This window comes from Syngnathus typhle, linkage group LG20, assembly GCF_033458585.1.
Source record: "Syngnathus typhle isolate RoL2023-S1 ecotype Sweden linkage group LG20, RoL_Styp_1.0, whole genome shotgun sequence".
NCBI classification, from domain to species: domain Eukaryota; kingdom Metazoa; phylum Chordata; class Actinopteri; order Syngnathiformes; family Syngnathidae; genus Syngnathus; species Syngnathus typhle.
Genome location: NC_083757.1, coordinates 3,901,413 through 3,920,264, shown reverse-complemented (window position 1 = coordinate 3,920,264; position 18,852 = coordinate 3,901,413). Strand labels below are relative to the sequence as shown.

General features: G+C 40.5%; 1 protein-coding gene across 2 annotated transcripts; it reads right to left on the bottom strand.

Annotated features, from left to right (window-relative positions):
• Positions 1–62: 62 nt before the first annotated feature.
• On the bottom strand, positions 63–17,962 carry crybg2 (crystallin beta-gamma domain containing 2). 2 transcript variants are annotated; one of them, XM_061266694.1, is made up of 25 exons: positions 17,652–17,962; positions 15,121–15,223; positions 13,676–13,828; positions 11,673–13,603; positions 9,018–9,451; positions 8,488–8,897; positions 7,628–8,344; positions 4,978–5,025; positions 4,673–4,791; positions 4,067–4,295; positions 3,855–3,994; positions 3,664–3,790; positions 3,557–3,592; positions 3,343–3,482; positions 3,140–3,266; positions 2,908–3,065; positions 2,713–2,839; positions 2,609–2,641; positions 2,322–2,434; positions 2,116–2,245; positions 1,905–2,044; positions 1,286–1,409; positions 1,002–1,160; positions 765–924; positions 63–695 (listed from the first exon to the last, which is right to left on the bottom strand). In XM_061266694.1, the coding sequence occupies exons 1-25, from the start codon at positions 17,837–17,839 to the stop codon at positions 604–606; spliced, it is 6,138 nt and encodes a 2,045-aa protein (XP_061122678.1). In that variant the 5' UTR covers positions 17,840–17,962; the 3' UTR covers positions 63–603. The 2 variants fall into 2 exon arrangements, with proteins under 2 accessions (XP_061122678.1, XP_061122680.1); XM_061266696.1 differs by having other exon boundaries at positions 17,667–17,962.
• Between the last annotated feature and the right edge of the window lie 890 nt (positions 17,963–18,852).

Sequence of the window (18,852 nt, the reverse complement as noted above, 5' to 3'; positions counted from 1 at the left end):
ATTATGAGTTTCACATTAACATTTTCTTTACAGTGCATTATGAAATCCAATGAACACAACATTTTTTTATTTTTTTTGGACAATGTTTATAGTTTATTAGCATTTTAAAACCACACCCTCCTTTATATATTATGACTTTAGCATTAAAGAACAACATGCAGGTACCATGTAGGTATTAGTTATATCTCATTCTATATTTCTCTCTTTATATATTGCATAGAGATGAGGAATACCATAAAATGTTTGATACAATATAAAAATAGCTTTAAAACATTTTGCAGACCATACATTCTTTGGCTTCATTCATCATCTGTTCATTTTAAGCACTAGTTGACTTTTTATATATATATGACAAAAACTTGAGCGGAGTGTGCCATTGTAAACTGCAGGCATAAAAAAAAAAAAAAAGAAGAAGTCTGATTGGTCAAACTCTTCCCCCACAAGATATGCATGAATACTCCTTCCCGTACTCAATATACTACATAACACAAATATAGAATATTCCTTGGGGAGAAATATGATAAATACAACGGATTGTGATTAAATTAATAAGGCAGTATTTTGGGGTGATATTCTGACAATAAGCAACATATCTGTGATAGCTTATTTGAGCAGCACAAGTTCCCACTGTTGGCTTAACCTCTCGTCATTCTCTGGCATAATCACCACATGCTCCTTGTCATAGTTTTGACCACCTGAAGAAAAAAAAAAAAAAAAACTTTAATACACCTGTTTGTATTTACTGTAGTATTATCGGTTCATACCTTTGACATCAATGACCATTCCGGGGAATGTAATGCTGCTGAGTCGTCCTGTCATCTGGGCCGTCCATGTCTGAGAAGGTTGCCGGGTCTCGTTCCATAAAATTAATTTGGCTCCGGACTCAACATTGCCCATCACTTGAAGGCTCATGACTGGGGAAAGCTGCAAAAAATGATTAGTCGATGAAGATTTAGCCAGTGACATAACTGCATTATGCTTTTTTTTTTTTAATCATGTACTTTATTCTTGATGAGTCCATCCTGATAGAACCAGATGTCACTCATGGGCTCGACTTCCGGTGCGACCACAACCCGTCCGGACTTCATCTCCTCCACTCCACCCTGGATGGACATGAGGTGACGACTCTCTGCATTTCTGATGCGGAAATAGTGCCGCTTCTGCAAAAATCACACAATTGTACAATAAATACACCAAGAAGACATTTTGTCAATTTCAATATAATTCCATCAACATGCTCAAATGTAACACCCAAGATGTTATGTGGAACTACATGTTGAGAGACCTGTCTGACTGGATACATGGAGCCAACAGTCTGCACAGAGCTGAACTTGGGCCAGTTAGTGATTTCGATAGGCTCCAAAAGGAACTGGCGCCCTCTATAGTTGCTAAACTCACATAGCACCCAGCTGGAAAGAAGAAAGACAGCATTGTTAGATTTGGTATTTCCCCATTCCAGGTCCTTGGTTAAAAAAAGTCAAACATTGTATTGAACATTTACATAGAAATGTGAATTTTAAAATGTATCAGACAATATTTACATTAAAAAAAACAACTTTGTGACAGTAACACAAAACCGAGATGTTTTTTTTTTGTCCTATAAATATATTTAATTTCTGTTAATAAAAAAAATGCAAATAAATCAGCTATATTTCTTTTTTCCCATCACCAGTCAATTCAGGTGTGCCGCAGGGCTCCATCCTGAGGACCCTGCACATCATCATCTATCGCCTTTTTCTCTGCGCCATCTTCCCCCCCAAAAATTATTGTTTTTCATCGTTTCACGGATGACACCCAACTCCACCTCTCCTGCAAACCCAACATCCCACTTCCACCCGCTTCCCTCATTACCTGGTCATCACATCCACCTCAACCTTCTTGATGCAATTCCCACAGGAACTTACCAGCCACTGTTGACTCTGACTGACAGAACATGATCATTGAAGCCCTCCGCTACCATGTTGACAAGCTCGGAATCTGTTGCGATCTCTCTTCCCTCTAGACCTTCCAATCCAAACAATGAGATGGATGGAACTGAGAAAGTCTGCACAAAAAAAGATGGAAGCTTGAGAGCCATGCCAGAAATAAATAAATAAATAAATAAATTCTTCTAACCATTGGCACAGCCTTGACAGACCGGATGAAGGTGCTTGGTGTGCAGCCCATGCTTATCAACGTGCTATAGCCTCCTTCTGATAAGACATACATGATCCCCGAAAAGTCTTTATTCTCATAGAGAACCCAGCTGGAAAAAAAAGGACGATTTTAATTTGGGACATGACCACCAACTCATTCTTGGTGATGGATTAAAAATGTCTGACCTTCCTCCAACAACTCTGCAGGACTTGATCTGGAATTCTTCAGTTGCAGCTTCCTCTTTATAGTTGAAGATAAGGCACTTGCCTCTGTATTCCGGTTCCGAGTACAATAATATCTGAGAAAGGCAAATTGAGATGCAGGAAACATGATGGTTGGATTCAAACACAAGTGCAATCTCAGATATGATGACATTTGCATGCACAAAGTCAGATAAGAAAGAGGCAAAGATAAAACCAAATGTAAAAAATAATAAAATAAACACAAAATTATAGAGGGATAAAATGCTCACCTCGTTTCTGGTCCTGTTACCGTCACTTGGAGCCTAAAAGCCAAGCATTAAAATTGAATACCCATCACATACTATATAATAATTTGCAGCTTCTATGGTCTCACCAAACGAATTGGCTGCACGGAGCAGATGCGAGTGTCACGAGAACCCCAGTCGGCGCAATTACTATAGAACCCTTTCTCCAGGATGTACTGATTACCAGAGTAGTCCACATGGGAGTACGCGACCCACCTGGTAGGAGGCAAGTCCACAGTTTACATTTTTACTCGACATCATTAACAAAGTCCATTTCGACTTACAGGCCGCTGAATACTTGAAGGGAACGAGTGTTGATTTTGTAGCCAAACAACTCAACATCCGGAATGGCCTCTGTCACTTCGAAGGTGTTCTCCTCTTGCGCAACACCCTCCTCCTCTTCCGGCTGCTCGAACAGCACCATTAAGGGGTCGCTCAAATCCTACACGACGAAGCATCGATTAAACATTTGTACTTTGATTTCATATTTTGGGGATTTTTATTTGATCTACTTACAGCTTGTAGGAGCCGAACGGAGCGGAGCTCCGAGTTGGTGGCTCCCCACACCCTCCAGTCGTGGTATTCGCCTTCCTCCAGCAGATACTGGTTGCCTCGATATCCCTCCTTCTCATAGCCCACCCACCTATATGAACACAGACCCACACACAAATTAAAATATCTTGATGATGACATCACAAACAGTCAAAAGCAGCACTCACATTCCTCCGTGCACTTTCAGGGACCCCACAGAGTACATGAAGGCACCCTGCTGCCTGTCCACTCGAGTCATGAAATCTCTCGTATTACCGGTGAGCATCCTTGATTTGCCGGTGAAATAGGACCTTTCGAAAACCTCAAGCTGCGGACAAATAAAGTCACATTCAATTATATAAAATGTAACATCAAATGTATTAAAATGAGTTTCTTTTGTACCTTTGGTTCACCAATGTTTTCCACTTTTGGCTCCCCCTATGGGTGGAAAAAAAGAGAACCTAAACATCAACATACAAAAGCAATTATTGCTTGCGTGTGTCACTTACTATTTTGAGTGGATGCAACGAGCCCACATACGGTTGTTCCACAGCCCAGGAAGCGGGATTGGAATATCCCCCGACCTCCAACACGCGCGGTGAGCCCTCAAAAAAGGGTTTGGAAAACACCAGCCACCTGTGTAACATCACGAATCAAATTAAAACCGTCACACATTATTATCGAAAATAAAATCACTCACAGTCCGGCATTAATGATGATGGAATTAGCCCTGATGGGGAATCCAAAAATTCGTGCATCCTCTGATGTATCTCTGAAGATAACCTTCTTGCCCTCAGCGTTCTCCTCTGGGAATAAACTGATTTCAGGGACGCTGTAGTCCTAGAGGTTGAAGAAATTCATTTTACCACTAGATGTCACCAGTACGACATATTTTGACAGAACGTGACTTACCCTCACTACTCTTCGAATAGATCCAATGATGAACCTCTTGGCTTTTGTCTCTCCCTCACTTGGTTCCCCGTTCTGTTCCTTCTCCTTCTTCTCTTCGGTGACTTTTTGGCCATTGGTCTGCTGCTCCCCCTCCTCCTCCGATTGCGGAAAAGGACAAGTGATCTCGATATCGCCCTCATCCAGGGCGATCTTCTCTCCTTTGAAGTTGCGTTTTTCATACAGCACCCATCTAGAGAGGAATGAGGACTTGTTAGTTTCATGTGCTAGTTCTGGACCACATATGTTACTGTGGTTTCTTAAGTGCTAGCAAAACTTCCACATTGTCAGTTTGCGGCTTCGGTTTTCAACGTGGGTGTGTTAACTATCCAAGATATGTGATGAGCTAGTTTGACGAAACGTGAGCACACCCGGAAGAAAGAAGAACAACTGACAATTCTAGAGAAACAAGGTGTGGAGTTCTTTTTAACAACAATGCATTTGCATTTAATATTAGGAAAAGCTAGAATAGATCACGTGCTAGCTTTTTGAAGAAATTATTTTCTGTCTAATTTTGCAGCTAGGCTTCTTGGAAGTATTGTCATTCAAATTGTCTAATTGGTCTCATACCCTCCTCTGACCACCCTGATGGAAATGGTCTCCTGCAGCTCCCAAGACGTGGCGTCGACAACATCACTACTCAACTCGATCCTCTGGCCGCACATCCCGGGCCGGTCAAAAATGTACATCTGTTGGAAAAAAAAAAAAAAAAAGTGCACCGAGATTACAATCAAAAAGTTTTTGCTATATTCAAATGGCGGCAATAAAAAAAGTCACAATGAACTGAACCAAATTTGCAAACAAGGGAACAATTATCTCGTAAATTAAATGAATGAAGCCATCGAAATCATTCGTATGGGACGAGGAAGACTCACTTTCCCAGGACGGGGGTTGAGCTTTCCATGTTCCTTTTCTTTGGTGAGCTACGGACAGAAAAACAAATGTTAGCATTGTTTTTATGTGCACAAAATGAACACACTATTGAACAAGCCTCAAAGAAGTTCTTTTTTCTTTCCTCCACCACAACTCTTTGACAGACGAGTATTCATTGATGTGTACCTGTTGAACCTGATACCTAGCAGCACTATGTGCACACTGATATTGAGAGTACAAGTTCACTAAAACAACGACCAGTACACTGTTGACACATTGCCCCTTAAATGGAATGTTTGGATAAGTCTCATGTAGCTGCTTTTCAACACAAGGCCATGATGTGCATTTTTTTTTGGTGAGTTTCTCTATAACTGAATTCCTTCAATTATGTTACCGTATTTTCCGGACTATAAGGCGCACCGGACTATAAAGCGCACATTCAATGAATGGCCCATTTTAAAACCTTGTCCTTATATAAGGCGTACCGGACTATCCATCATGTCAGATTTTTAATCTAAATCAAATCATTCTCCATTTTATCTTTTTTATCTCAACCTCAGACGCAACAAATGACTTTATAATCACAAAATAATGATCCATAGTCTTTCTGATTCATGATTCATAGTCTTCAGCGGGCCACTTATGATTGATTTCATGACACAATGCTTAGGGCCAGTTTAAATTTAGGAATTTGGTCCATATATAAGGCGCACTGTCGGCTTTTGAGAAAATTTTAGGTTTTTAGGTTCGCCTTATCGTCCGAAAAATACGGTACTTGTAATAATTAAATGAAACGATGAGGAACTCAATCAGTGTTAATGAGTTCACACAATTAATATAACATGGTAGCAAAGATAATGATTCAAATGTGACATTATTTCTAAAAATCTCAGCAAATGATCACATTTTTAAACGACATACCTAGGAAATCACAATGCCCTATAGAGTTTTAGAATATGCCACTCGTGGTTAATAATATAATAATCGGTAAAATAATCGAAAGAGACATTTCCTTCCAGGTTGTCAGGACATCTCTCGTGCGGAATGGAATTTGCCATATCAGCGAAAATAAACGTCAGCACTTGCCTCGTGAACAAACCGAATAAAAAATCGTCAGCCTAAACAGGTGATCGTTTTTGTCAGATGTCAAGTCTACTTCGTCAAAAATTAACGACAGCAAGACAAACACAAAAGGTGAGGTGTGGCCGAGTGTCAAAAACAGACAGATAGCTGAAAAGGGTGTGGAGCGTGGAGAAAACATTGCCAAGAGAAAGAAGCCAGATGTCATGTGGCCTCAAGCTAGTTGTGTCACTTTATACGCATCAAGACGCTGGCAGAATTTAATAGTCTTCATAATTTTGACAGGCTGCGATATCAGTCATGAAACAACAAGTAGATTGTGGTTTCCCAGCATCCACCAATTTTTCCTTCGCACACAAGGAGGAGGATGAAGCAATAAATCTCATCCTTGTTCACTCCGATTATATTGCAAGAGGAATTGCACAAGGGAGGGCAGCGCTGTAGTGGGAGTGGTCACGGCCGGCTTCGATCGCAGCTAATTAAAGTGGCTCCTTAAATGTGGCACGTTAGTAACACGCTAGTCTCGACTCTTTTTGCTATATTAATAAAATAAAATAGCAAAAATGACAACAGAGGTCCTAAAGTTAGCATAATTATTATTTTCTGCACGGTAGAGGTAAGAGGGCCAGGAGGATTTGGCCTAATAATACTACACACAATTTCATACACTGTATGCAATAATAATAATCCTAATTTACGAAAAAATTGTAAAGATATAATCTTAGACTAATTTTTGACAATTTTAATTTCCTAAATATAGCAATCAAACACAGTAATGTATGTACCCTATTTTATTCCCTAAATGATCTTTTTTATGACAGCCACAAAGCATTACTGTCATGCATGTCACTGTTTGTGAAAAGCAATCAAACACATTTGTGTGTGGGCGGTTACCTGTAATCATTCTTCAAGTTAATGGAGGCCATTCAAGTAAAGTTTGTCTTTGCAACACTGCATTCCTTACACACCTTTGTCCTTCAGTATCTAAAAGTTAATTTGATTAAAGTTCTGTACGTGGAATCAAGCTTATTAGTTGTTGTTTTTTTTGTTATGGTTCCTCTAGTTTTTCATTTGAGTCTAGCAAATTTGTCCCGACTTATCTCCAACCACTCTTCAGGTCTTGGATGCAGATGTTGACTTAACTTGGGCAAACACAGTAAGAAAAACTACCAGCGGTATCTATGCGGTGTTCTTATGACACCAACCGAGTGCAGAAGCTGACACTCCTTTTGTGCAAATTCTGATCAGAGAATCTGGTTTTGCCACTTTGCTGCAACATTAACACTTGCCCAAGCATTGCCTTGGGGGGGTTTCTCGCATTTACAATATCAAATGACTTAGCGGTTTTTGCATGTTTATATCATATCACTTGCCTCGCCCATTTTAAAAGTCACTTTTTTTCCCCCCCTTTGGGACTGCAATAGCAAAACACTGCACAATTATGATAGGTATGCAGAAAACACCTGCTCAAAAGAATAACAAATGAGATTCCCTTTACGCCTTTGTCCAAATGTTTTTACAAATATCGAGCCAGCGGGAATCAGGTCATGGGGTCAGTGTGTGGATACTCACGTAGGCATCAGGAAAGGCTCTGTATTTGACATTCCTCTCTGGTTCAACTTTGGGGACTTGAGCTCCTCTGAGGAGGTTGTTGTTGATCAGTGGATTCTGTTGGCTGCCCACTGACATGGAATCATGAGAGAAGCTCCTTTGCAGAGAAGGTGTACTGATCGCACTTGTGCCAATTCCCTGGCCCACCGTCTGGCCAAACTTGGCGTAAGAGGATGATTCTGTGGTGGGGAACAGTCGGTGATTCTCCAAAGAACCGGTGGGACTGAGAAGACGAGCGGTGGTGCTACTCGAGGTGAACGATGAGATGCTTTGGTGTGAGGGGAGACTTTTGCGAGCGTCAGCGGATACGCTGGAGAAGCTGGATGCGGATGGAGGAGAACTGGTGAGAAGAGATAAGCGTTCAAAGCGAGACGATGAGTCTGTGCTGGTGTTGATTTCGCTGCGCTCCTTCAGAAGATTAGAAGGACCCATATCTGGCAACGAGCCAGTGCGGAGCACCGAGCGATGGAACTTGGCGTTCTCCTGCGTTTGATCCACCGAGGGGGGCTTGTAACTCCCAAAGATGTAGCTGCTGTCCAGACGGGAGTTTGAGGATGATTGCTGAGATGAGTTTCCGTTGAGTGATTTGTTCTCATCGGAAGTATCGGAGGATTGCCTCATGAGAATACTTTTGGTGGCGGATGCTCGGACGGGCATGTCTCTCGTCGCAGGAGGTTCCTGTTGGCAAAAACAGAAGAGCATTATCGCTTGTAGCTTGAACTTGAGTCATATAAACATTGCTCAGATTGATTTTGAAAGCACATCTAAAAAGGGTTAGGCTGTCAGTAATGATGTTTACACCCAATCGAAAAATGTAATACCTTCTTCATTAACTCCAAGGGTGAGCGCGTGTCTCTGGAGGCGCTTCTCTTTAGGCCCAGATCAGCAGGTATTTTATAAATCCCATTGAGGGCCTCAGAAGCAGAAGATGGAGATCTCTTTGTAGGACTGGAGATGTCAGAGGTGACCGGGCTGGAGGCGTCTTCCACGATGGGCGGCAAGGCCGAGACGGGGCCGGCGGTCGGTCCTCGTAGACTCACGCTTCTCTGTCTCAATGAGGGCCCCATGTTCTTCAGGGTATCCACCAGGTTGTCCATGTCAAACTGGCTGGCGTCGACGTCAGGCGAGGCCGGGGGTGTGGAGGAGGAACCTGCTCGGTCGTCAAGCTCCACCAACGTGGCCGTGAACACGCCGGTAAAACAGGATGCGTCCGTGTCGTCTGCGGAGAAGGCTGAAACAGAAGGTGATTGTGAGTTCTGGGCATGACTTGATTCGCTCTGCCTCTCCCTCAGGTGCAGCAGACACCTCCCTCCCTCCCTCCAAAAAAAAAAAAACCCTCCTCCCGACTAACCTGGCTGCCCGCCAAGCTCGCTTTGGCTGCTGTAGCTGTATGACGTGGCCTCGGGGAAAACAGCTGAGGAGTAGGTGCTGCTGGAGGAAGTATCGGACAGTCTGTAACTTGGACTAAACAATGGCTCCTCTTTCGACGTAAATCTCGAGACACCCTCAAATGTTGTTTTCCAGCCATGTTCTGTGCTCAGATTTGTTCCGTTGGACTCCATCCTGCCGTAATCTAACACATCCTGTTTGGGTGCATTGTCATGCAGCAGGGATGCTTGACGGAATTGGTATCGGGATTCATCCAGTTTATCTGGAGGCGATTTTTTCGTGGAGAAGTTGCTGCTCAGGCTGCTGTAGCCCGAATTCATTTCGACATCAGGTTCTTGGTCTGCGAGGGTCTTGGGGGGGTCAGCGTTAAAGCCTTCAGAAGATGGGGTGGGGGATCTGGAAGAAACGAGTACACATTATTTGTCTTACAATCGTTTTTTTTTTTCTTAACAGTCGATTCGCTTCTTGGTCACAATATTAGGTACACCTCCACAATATAATGCAATCCAAGAGCTTTATCAATAATTTACAAGCGTGGCAAAATAAAGGAACGAGCTCAGAACGCAGCCAGCAGACTGAACACTGAAATTGATTGCATTAAATCATGAATTGTTTTCCGAGTGAGAGAAGAAAAATGATACTGGTTGAGCGGGCTCTTTATCATATTCAAGATCAACTTGCAAATTCAACCCCCTCAGCAGAACAAACTAAAACAAGTTGGAAGATTCGCCATGTTGGGTGGTGCCAATTAAAGGTGTGGCTTGACACAGGACTCGGAATTTGCAGAGAAGTTGGCATTCCATTCGTGTCTAAAGTAGGCTGGTACACAACGGCTCATTGGGATTAACTAAAGCGGCAAATACCAATGAGGATTAAAATAAGAAAAACAAATCCATTGGTGACAGATTTTGGGTCGATGACAGAATTCTAAAAATCCATCCTTTTAAACAAAATGCTTTTTTTTTCCTCGGGGTAACAAAAAGTCAGGAGCCAAAATTGAATTCCTCCTTTTAACCTTGTGACTCTGCTACAGGTGAAACCTGTATGCTGTGTTGGCTGGGGCAGGGCACTTTTTGTCTTTCGTCACTATGACGACTAAATTTAAAGCCCAGATTTCCCAACATTTTTAAAATTCATATTTTTAAACATGTGTTTTCAAAATATCCAATGTATATTTTATTGTTAGCTTGTGACAAAGCCTAACCCTCACGACTTGCTGGTAAATTTAAATGTTCGAACGCATTGAAAGTGCAAAGACAAGTATTTGCTGACATCATGTGGCGCTAATAAAAAATACAATTGCATCGCAGCACGAGATTTTGACGGATTATTTGATTGGAATTTTGATTACTTATTAGTCAGAGAAAAAACGAGACTGCTGTGTCATGAAGGAATGTGACCTAAATAGCTTTAGCAATGATTAAAAGAGAGATAGGGCAAATATTTCCTATCCCGTGGCCTAGTTGAAAAAATTGCTTAATATTTAATATACCATTTTCAGATTGTATTTTTTACAGCTGTTAATATCTTAAAAACCTAATGTATTGTCTTAAATCTGGATTATGATTGTGTCAATGTTTTCTTCTTAGTTCTTTGCAAGTAAACAAAAGAGATACATTTTTCTCCATTATTTATATACTTATATTTATATATACTTTTAATGTCAACACAATGTGTCAGCAATTCCAGAAGAAACATCTACAAGAAAGCGTCATAGTCTGTCTTCAACTATTGACACTGCACACATCAAACTGTAAACAAAACAGTCTCAAAGATGAATCATGAGCTCACTACTACAATAATGAAATAGCAAGGAAGCATTCATTACATTCCAGAAAGCTCACAATAAGATAATAATATAAAATCATTACATTTTATAGCACCTCACATGCTGATTTTAACGTGTTATTATTTGCTGCAAAATTAAAGATCCTATGCTCTTAAATTCTCAATAGCCGATAAAAAGCAAAAGATCAGCAAAAGATTTGACTGTTAATCTGTAATCTTTACGTACCTGTGCACTTAATGGTTGCTACACGCCCACTCGAGTCCGAAATAATTGCTCAACTTATAGCTAGCAGACATTATAGCTAGAAATATGTTTTTTGGCATAATGTTGGCGTAAAAAAAAAAGAAAAGAAAAAGGGAAATACTACACATATAATTTTACAGGCCTTTTTTTTTTTAATTAAAAAAAACAAAAAAAACATGGGAATAATTAGACATGACTTAGCATAAATAACAAGATGTGGGTGCATCATGTGTTTCCCAATGACTGCTGCCTGAGCAATTATAGTGGACTGATGGAGCATCAACAATGTGTCCAAACTCCACATATTTTCTTTTATGAGCGGAAAGGTTGAAACATTTATGAGCCTTATCAAGTAGCTACATTGTCAGATGAGAAAGTAGGCCACACATGACTCGCCTTGGCGTCTTGGCACTACATGTACAGCGGATCTCTTTACATGCTTTTCGAGTGGAGGACTTTCTCTTGGGCTACATGAAAAATCATCAGAACATTTACAAAATGGTGCCTATTCACATAAGTCTGCTAACCACAACCCAAGAAAATGTATCAAAAAGTTATTTGGACACAAACTTTTTAAACACTTACCGCTGTTTAAGGTCAGCTTCTGTCAGATGCTCCCGTTTCCCAAAAGGTTCCTCTGCGGTTTCCCTCTGAGGAGGTTGTGTGTCTACCTGCAGGTCTGACAGCTCAACTGCTACCTGGTTTGGCCGCACGCCGTTTCCTGTGCTCTCTGTAATTGTATCCACCCACTCACTCTCCTGCGTGACTCTTTTGTGTTCCACCGGAGTGGCGTCTGATTGCAACTCAGCGCTGAGCGTTAACGTGCTCGAGACGATACAAGGGTTTTTTCTGAATGTATTTTCCTGGCTCTTCTCCTGAATTAGATCTGAAGTAGGTACAGGTTGCACCGCTGTGTCTTTAAATTCATAGAAGTCTTCCTGTCTTGTGTTATTCGGAAGCAATTGTGGACTTTGCACATTTATGGGCTGGTTTTCTTCATGAAGGCGGTCTACTGTTTGGGTGACATTGATCCAGGGTTCATCGCCCCCCTCCCCCTCCCTGTTACTGTAGGGTGCAGCAAACTCACATACCATCGCTGCTTTCACTTGCAGAACCGGTGCGGCCGGTAATTCTCCTTTTATCTGCGGCAGTACCTGAGTGACAATATTTCCATCTTCAACTTGAAGAAACTCAGCCGGCGCCTTCTCGAAGTCGCTGATCTCCGACGGACCTAGAAAACTTTCCTCTTCTTCAATTTGCTCCATAATAAGCGTCGGCTCATCCAAACTTTCCATATTGTCTTCTTCCGCGCTGAAATATACATCCATGGTGCTCCCGTCATCTGATCCCACACTTAGATAAACCGGGCTGCATGGCATCGGATAAGTCTCGATCAGTCCAGGAGGAGGAGACGAAACTAAATCTTTATCCGCCTCCATTTTTATCTTAAAATCAATGGCTGGAGTCACTTCATTTAGTTTGGAAGAGGAAAGTCCAGATTCAGTACTCGTCTCATCGGTGACTAGCTCTTTTACCAGGATCGCCCTTCGTTTGGACTCTGTAACTCGAGTGTCCGTCTCTTGGGACGTCACATATTGAGAGACAGGAGGGGCCGAGTTTAAATCGAATCTTTCTTCATATCGACTGTTTAATTTGATTGAGTCGAGTTGTTCGGAATAGTAGGTAGCGGAAGGGAGATAGCTGCGGGGGGATTCGGGATTGATTAAATCCTGAGAAGTATCGAAAGAGTAAAATGTCTGCTGGGAGGGATTCTCGTAAATATTTGTTTCCTTCTGAAAATATGAAAGAGGTTCTGATTCGGATTCGTGGGAGATGTCAACAGGACTTGTTGGTAGCGACGAAAGGACTTCCGAGGTGAAACTGCGGGGGAACAACGATTCGTACAAAGCGCTATAAACGACGTCTTGGTCGGCGGGCGGGCTGATTGTTTTGGTGGAGGTGTCAGGAAGGGTTTGCTCGATGTGAGGAAACGAGACGGCTTGTTGGACCGGAGCGGATTCTGAGGAAGGAACAGCCTCGGTGGTATTAGCTTCACCATCTCTCATCTCGCGAAAGGACGGCCGTCCGATCGAGACGTCGATGTCTGCGTTGGATTGTGTCGGCTCCTCGGCTAAATTTCCGCCGATGACATCATCAGGAGGTTGATATGAAGAAGATTTGCTCGGCTGAGAATCTGATGTATGATTGCTTTCAAATCGGTTGTCATCTACGGGAATGTTTTCTTTCTCTTCCGCTTGAACCGGAATGATTTTAGCTTTATCGTGCAAAGGAAGGGGTGAGCCGTTTGTTAGATGTTCCTCAAGTCTTGCTTTGGTGGTCTGAGTGGGAGGTGTTTTGTGTGAGAGAGCGTAGTATGATTTGATGAGTTTTGAATGGATGGAGGGAGGGGACGGGATGTCAAAGCTATCTTTGGTGTCGAGGGCTGGCTGAGAAACGCTGAGCATGGCTTTTCTCTTGCCCTGACGATCCACCATTTGATGAAGGTCTTCATTTCTCTGAGAAAAATAAATAAATCACACAATCATCTCGTGAATAATCTGCATTTAACTTGTGTAAACTTAATTTACCTCAGCGTGCGCATCAGGGCTATTGAGACCAGAAGTGCTTTGAGATACATTCTCCTCTTTTTTCTTCTTTCTCTTTTTCAGCAAACCGAAGGAAAATGTGGCAAATTTGTTGGGCTTATGAAGATCTGTCTCAGAGTAGCTCAATTCTTGGGCCTGGAAAGGAGAAACAAAGAAGCAAACTACAATAATAGGAAACGCCCGTAATGTTTCGTAAAAGTTATTTGCGATCTGACAAAACTTTTTTTTTTTTTTTTTAAGGAATGCCTTAATATAGCAACAAAAGTTATCGCCGAGTTCTTATAATAGACTTTAGACAGGAAACAAAGCTAAAACCCGGTTTTCATTCCAAGCATTACAACTGCTCCACCCTAAAAAAACAATTAGAAAAATATGATCTCCTCAAACCAAAACCAGTTTCCTAAATAATTTTATCAGAGCTCCAAACCGCCCCTGGCATTCATAAGGAGACCTAAAAATATTTTTTCTTTTTTTTCTTTAAATTGGTCGGAGATTCCGAAACCAAATGACATCATTATCATTCTTAAAATAGTTAATTGTTACTCTAAACTAATCTCCATTATATGCATGGAACATAATGACCAATCGACATGTATCCAAACTTGGATAAGAGTTACGCAAGTTGACAATTAGTTCAAGTTTTGTTATGGCGCTTAATCCGCTAGAATGTAAACTAGGTGTGCCAACTCAAATTCTTCCTTCCGTGACAAATGGAAGAAAATTGCTGATCACCGATAAGTCACGATAGCTTGATGAAATGGAATTTTTTTTAATTAAAAAAACAAGTCTTACTTTATTTGCATGACTGATATGCTCAATTGCATTTCTGATGTCAAGTTTGTTTAGGAACTTAAGTAAATAAAACAAAAATAATAACCGGATGAAATAAGAGTCCCGGATCATGACGACTTCCTAAAACTGGTTCACAAATTGTCATGGAATAAAACAAACACACCACGTGCCGACTAATACATTATTGTGCACCTCAATTGATGTATTAAGACAAAATTGGTCTGAGTTTTTGCCTTCAAGCATGATAGCTGGGTAGTGCACTTGCGCCCTCTTTTGGAGAGAATAATGTAGTGAACATGGTATTTCATCTATGCTTAACTAGAAGTTCTGGATTATTGACAGGATTAGTCATCAGGTTCTATCAAGTATGGAGTGATGTGCAGCTTCACTTGTTTAAGTTTATTTATAGACAAATCATCTTCTTTTTTTTTCTGATTGAAGAAGCCACAAACTTGTGCGGAATTTAATTGCTGAAAGGAAAGCGAGGCAGGAAGAACCCGGTAGTGAAAAAGATAGACCTGTGGTTTGATCTGCAACCAGATCAACCCTAACCCTAACCCTAACCCTAACCCTAACCCTAACCCTAACCCAGGCCAAGATGCATGAAAGAATAAATGATGAGGATTGTCACTGACCTTTGACCTGGGTCCGGTGGCAGATATAAATGAGCTTGTCTTGTCCGAGACGTTGCCACCCCAGCTGGATCTGTTCACTGGTCCGGTATTGGGTTCATCAGGACTGAGGATCAGACAATTAACAGCAAAATTTGATTAGCGCCTGAGTTTTTTTTTTTTTTTTAACACAGCAATGAATCATTGTTTGAAGAATGTTGATCAGAACCGGCTAAACAGAGATTGACGTTGTGTTTCTCGGAACAGCATTCCGTATTCTGCAAGTGTAACTTTTTGCAGCAAGGGAAGTATGTATCAATGTGCCATTGGGCACACAAATAAATTGAAATAATCAATCAATCATGTCATCAGAGATAACATGATGCAATCTGCCATCTTTAACTTGTTTTATTATTATTATTTTTTATCCAAAGCGGGACTTCCAATGAGCCAGGACTCGATACACACATCTCAAGTCAAATTTATGGACTTGTGGATCCAAGTCGTAACAACCTTTACGACTTTTTTTTTTTTCTTCTCAATTCCTTTAGGCACTTTGAAGAGCACAGCGCTGCTTCAGTTTGTTTTTTCAGCCTCGATGCACTTGCGCAATCTCGCAATATGTTCACAGTATGTCCCCATCCACACATACATACATACATAGCTACCATTGTTTTGCTTCTGACAATCCATCAACATTCATTATTTTCTTTAAATCCTCGTCCATCATTCAGAAGCACGTGGGAAATGTACCTGATGTACATGTTTCCTATTTATAATTGCGCAGATTAAATGCAAAACGCTTATTGACAAGACTAAGAATAATATTCCAAGGATGCAGTTAAAATCATGAGAAATCTAAATTTAAAAAATAAAAATAAATGTATTTAAAATATTTTTTTTAAAAGATCCTATGCCAAAAGTGATCACTGATTAAAATATTGCATTCTCAAATGATTTGGATATGAACATATTTTATTATTTTTGAATTTTTTTGGTGTTTAACCTTTACCCCAGTCACCAAGCATGCAGCTCTTGGCCAAACTTTTATTGCTCTTTCCACTATGCAAACACAAAGTGCCAGTAAGTGTCATCTGTAAGCACACAATGAACAACACTATGGCATTGTTTTTGTATTTCCACCCTTTTGAAAAATCTATCTGTATCACACGCACACAAAACAAAACATTGCATCTTCCCTTAATTGAAATGTACAATAGATAAACAATGTCTGTGTTATTGTTAATATCTAATGAGAACAATTATTACAAAACATTTTTAAGCACATTAATGCCTAGCAAAAAAACAGAACCAGTCAAAACCTGCAAAACAGCTGTATATCATGCAAATATTTCTATTTTGTATAATTTATTTAAATATCAGCGATGATGTACACGCCCCTCGCCCTTCCTCCAGTAAAAACACATCCAACAAAATTGGAGCCACCAGGGAGGATTATGTAATGTTCCACAGAGTCTGCACTGGGAGGAATGTTGACTGGATGTTACTTAAGCTATTTATCATTATGGTTGTAATTTGCATTGAAGTGTGGTGACTTTCAACCTGCACGATTCAATTGACAAAAAGAGAAAGAAAAAAAATAAACAGTTGCCATCATGTGGTTGCACACGTGTGCAAGCTCATCTGAGCACAACTAAGAGGGTGTGCACACTTGTGCAACCACATTACCTCATTTGTGTTTACTCCTTGTCTCTAAAATATTACATTTTTTTTTAATTGGGTTGTGCATGTTATGTGTCACAATAAAGGTGGAACAAGTTTTTAAAATTATTCATCTTGGTCTCTCTTTTAATATCACAAAAACATGACAGTTGAACGGGGGGGTGCAGACTTTTTATAATCACTGTATGTATTTCACTTCTGACATGATCTAATATAGATTTTTTTTTTTCACTTTTACATAAGTTACTGCTGTCCCCGAACAACATAAAACTACATTTTACGAGTGTCATTGGCTTGCTAGAGAAATGCATGGATGGACAAAGCACAAGGTTAATATTTTGTATTTTATATTTTATTTTATATCCATCTACTTGTTCTCACTGAGGTCACAGCAGCTGATTCCTATTTCAGCTGCCAACAACCTTCAATTAACCAAACACGCATGTTTTTGGAATGCATGGTGAAACATCATGCAAAAATCACCCGAGTGAATTTGACGCCTATATATTTATGACACAGATTGGACCACCACTCAAAATATTAGCTTCATGCCACATAAGAACCAAATTATTGCTTGGGAAACAAACTTTCTCAAAGAGAGAGTCCAAATTAAAAATTAAATAATGGATGGCCCTTGACAGGTGTCCAGGTGCATGCACATATGGATAGCTTGAAGACCACAAGTTGCAACTACTCCAATTTGGTGATGGAAGGTCCCACCTTCACACAACTGTTGCGCAATTACGCAATATCAATATTTCCATTGTATGGTGGACTAACGCGTTTTTTTTAGTAAATTAGCCAGGGTTGATTGTGCAGGTAGCAATTCCTAATATGGGTAAAATAGCAGTCTGCAAACAAACGGACGTCACCTGTGCAAACTTAACCTGAATAGCTGCTGCTTCTGTGAAGAAGTGCTTCCCTTCGACTTCAGCTTCAATTTAGGCAATTTGAATTTCTTTTTCTCGTCCGTTTTGTTCACCGACGACTCCTCCAAATGGGGTTCACTCCTGGAGAAGAATTTTTTGAAGGATTTTTTACTGAGCGTCTTCTTTGCCATCTCCACGTTGAGAAATGAGCGAGCGAGCAGCTCCGTGGATGAGAAACTCGCAGTAACTCCGATTACATAAATTATGCGCGCTGCGGAAACGCCTCAAAGATGAGACTTTGTTGTCAGATACTGTCATCTGACAGTTTGCCTTAATGCAGCCTCTAGTGGAGAACTAAAGGTGGGTGTGAAGTGGTTACACTCCCACGAGAAGACACGCCCACATTGAGCAAACGCAGAATTGAACAGTTTAAAAAAAATAATCCTAACGCTCTTAGGATGGCTCTTGTTTATTATGGGGTCATTTAATTCTGTCTTGGGCTTGAAGAGAAATAAAATATAAATTTTATTGTATCTTGGTGTCAACTACAAGAAGATAGATAGACCTGTTTTGCAGAGCAGCTCCCATATCCCTTTGGCTAAATTCTCCAACGGGACAGTCGCAATAAATCCTCAGGGACATTTGGCACATTGTCACCTTTTCTTTAGAAGAAGGCTTTTTTAAAATTATTATTATTATTATTATACTACAAACTGTACCTTCACTTTGACAATAACATGAGATCCCGTGGGAAGTAAAATTACTCTTCAAAGTAGCACTCTCCTAATTACGCAAAAACAACATTTGACTGGCTATATTTTGCAGTTTGCGCCTCTTTCTTTATTATATTCCACCAAGTGTCAAATTCCATCGCTCGATGGCGACATAATTCCAAAACAGCACAAAATAATCAGTGGCATGCGAGTGTCCAGTTTGTCCGCTAGATGGCGGTATTATAACGTTATCAAACGGCGCTGGGGTTAAAGCCAACATGTCAAATACTTCAGTACAGAAGACAACGCGTAAGTGCAAAACATTTAAATTAACGTGTATTATTGTCCCCAAAAAACCCATGATCCACAAGATTGACAAATTGTGTCAAATTAAAAACAGCAATCTTAATGAAATTTTCTAATTGGGAGACTTACTGACATTTAATGATAAGAAAATCACAAACCATTTAAAAATATATTCTTGGTTGGAG

Coding starts and splice junctions, on each gene's coding strand:
- crybg2 (XM_061266694.1), bottom strand. CDS start 17,839: ATGGCAAAGAAGACGCTCAGTAAAAAATCCTTCAAAAAATTCTTCTCC. Junction 3,267..3,342: donor CTGAAAGTGCACGGAGGAAT/GTGAGTGCTGCT, acceptor GTGTTCATATAG/GTGGGTGGGCTATGAGAAGG. Junction 2,246..2,321: donor TGCAGAGTTGTTGGAGGAAG/GTCAGACATTTT, acceptor TTTTTTTTCCAG/CTGGGTTCTCTATGAGAATA.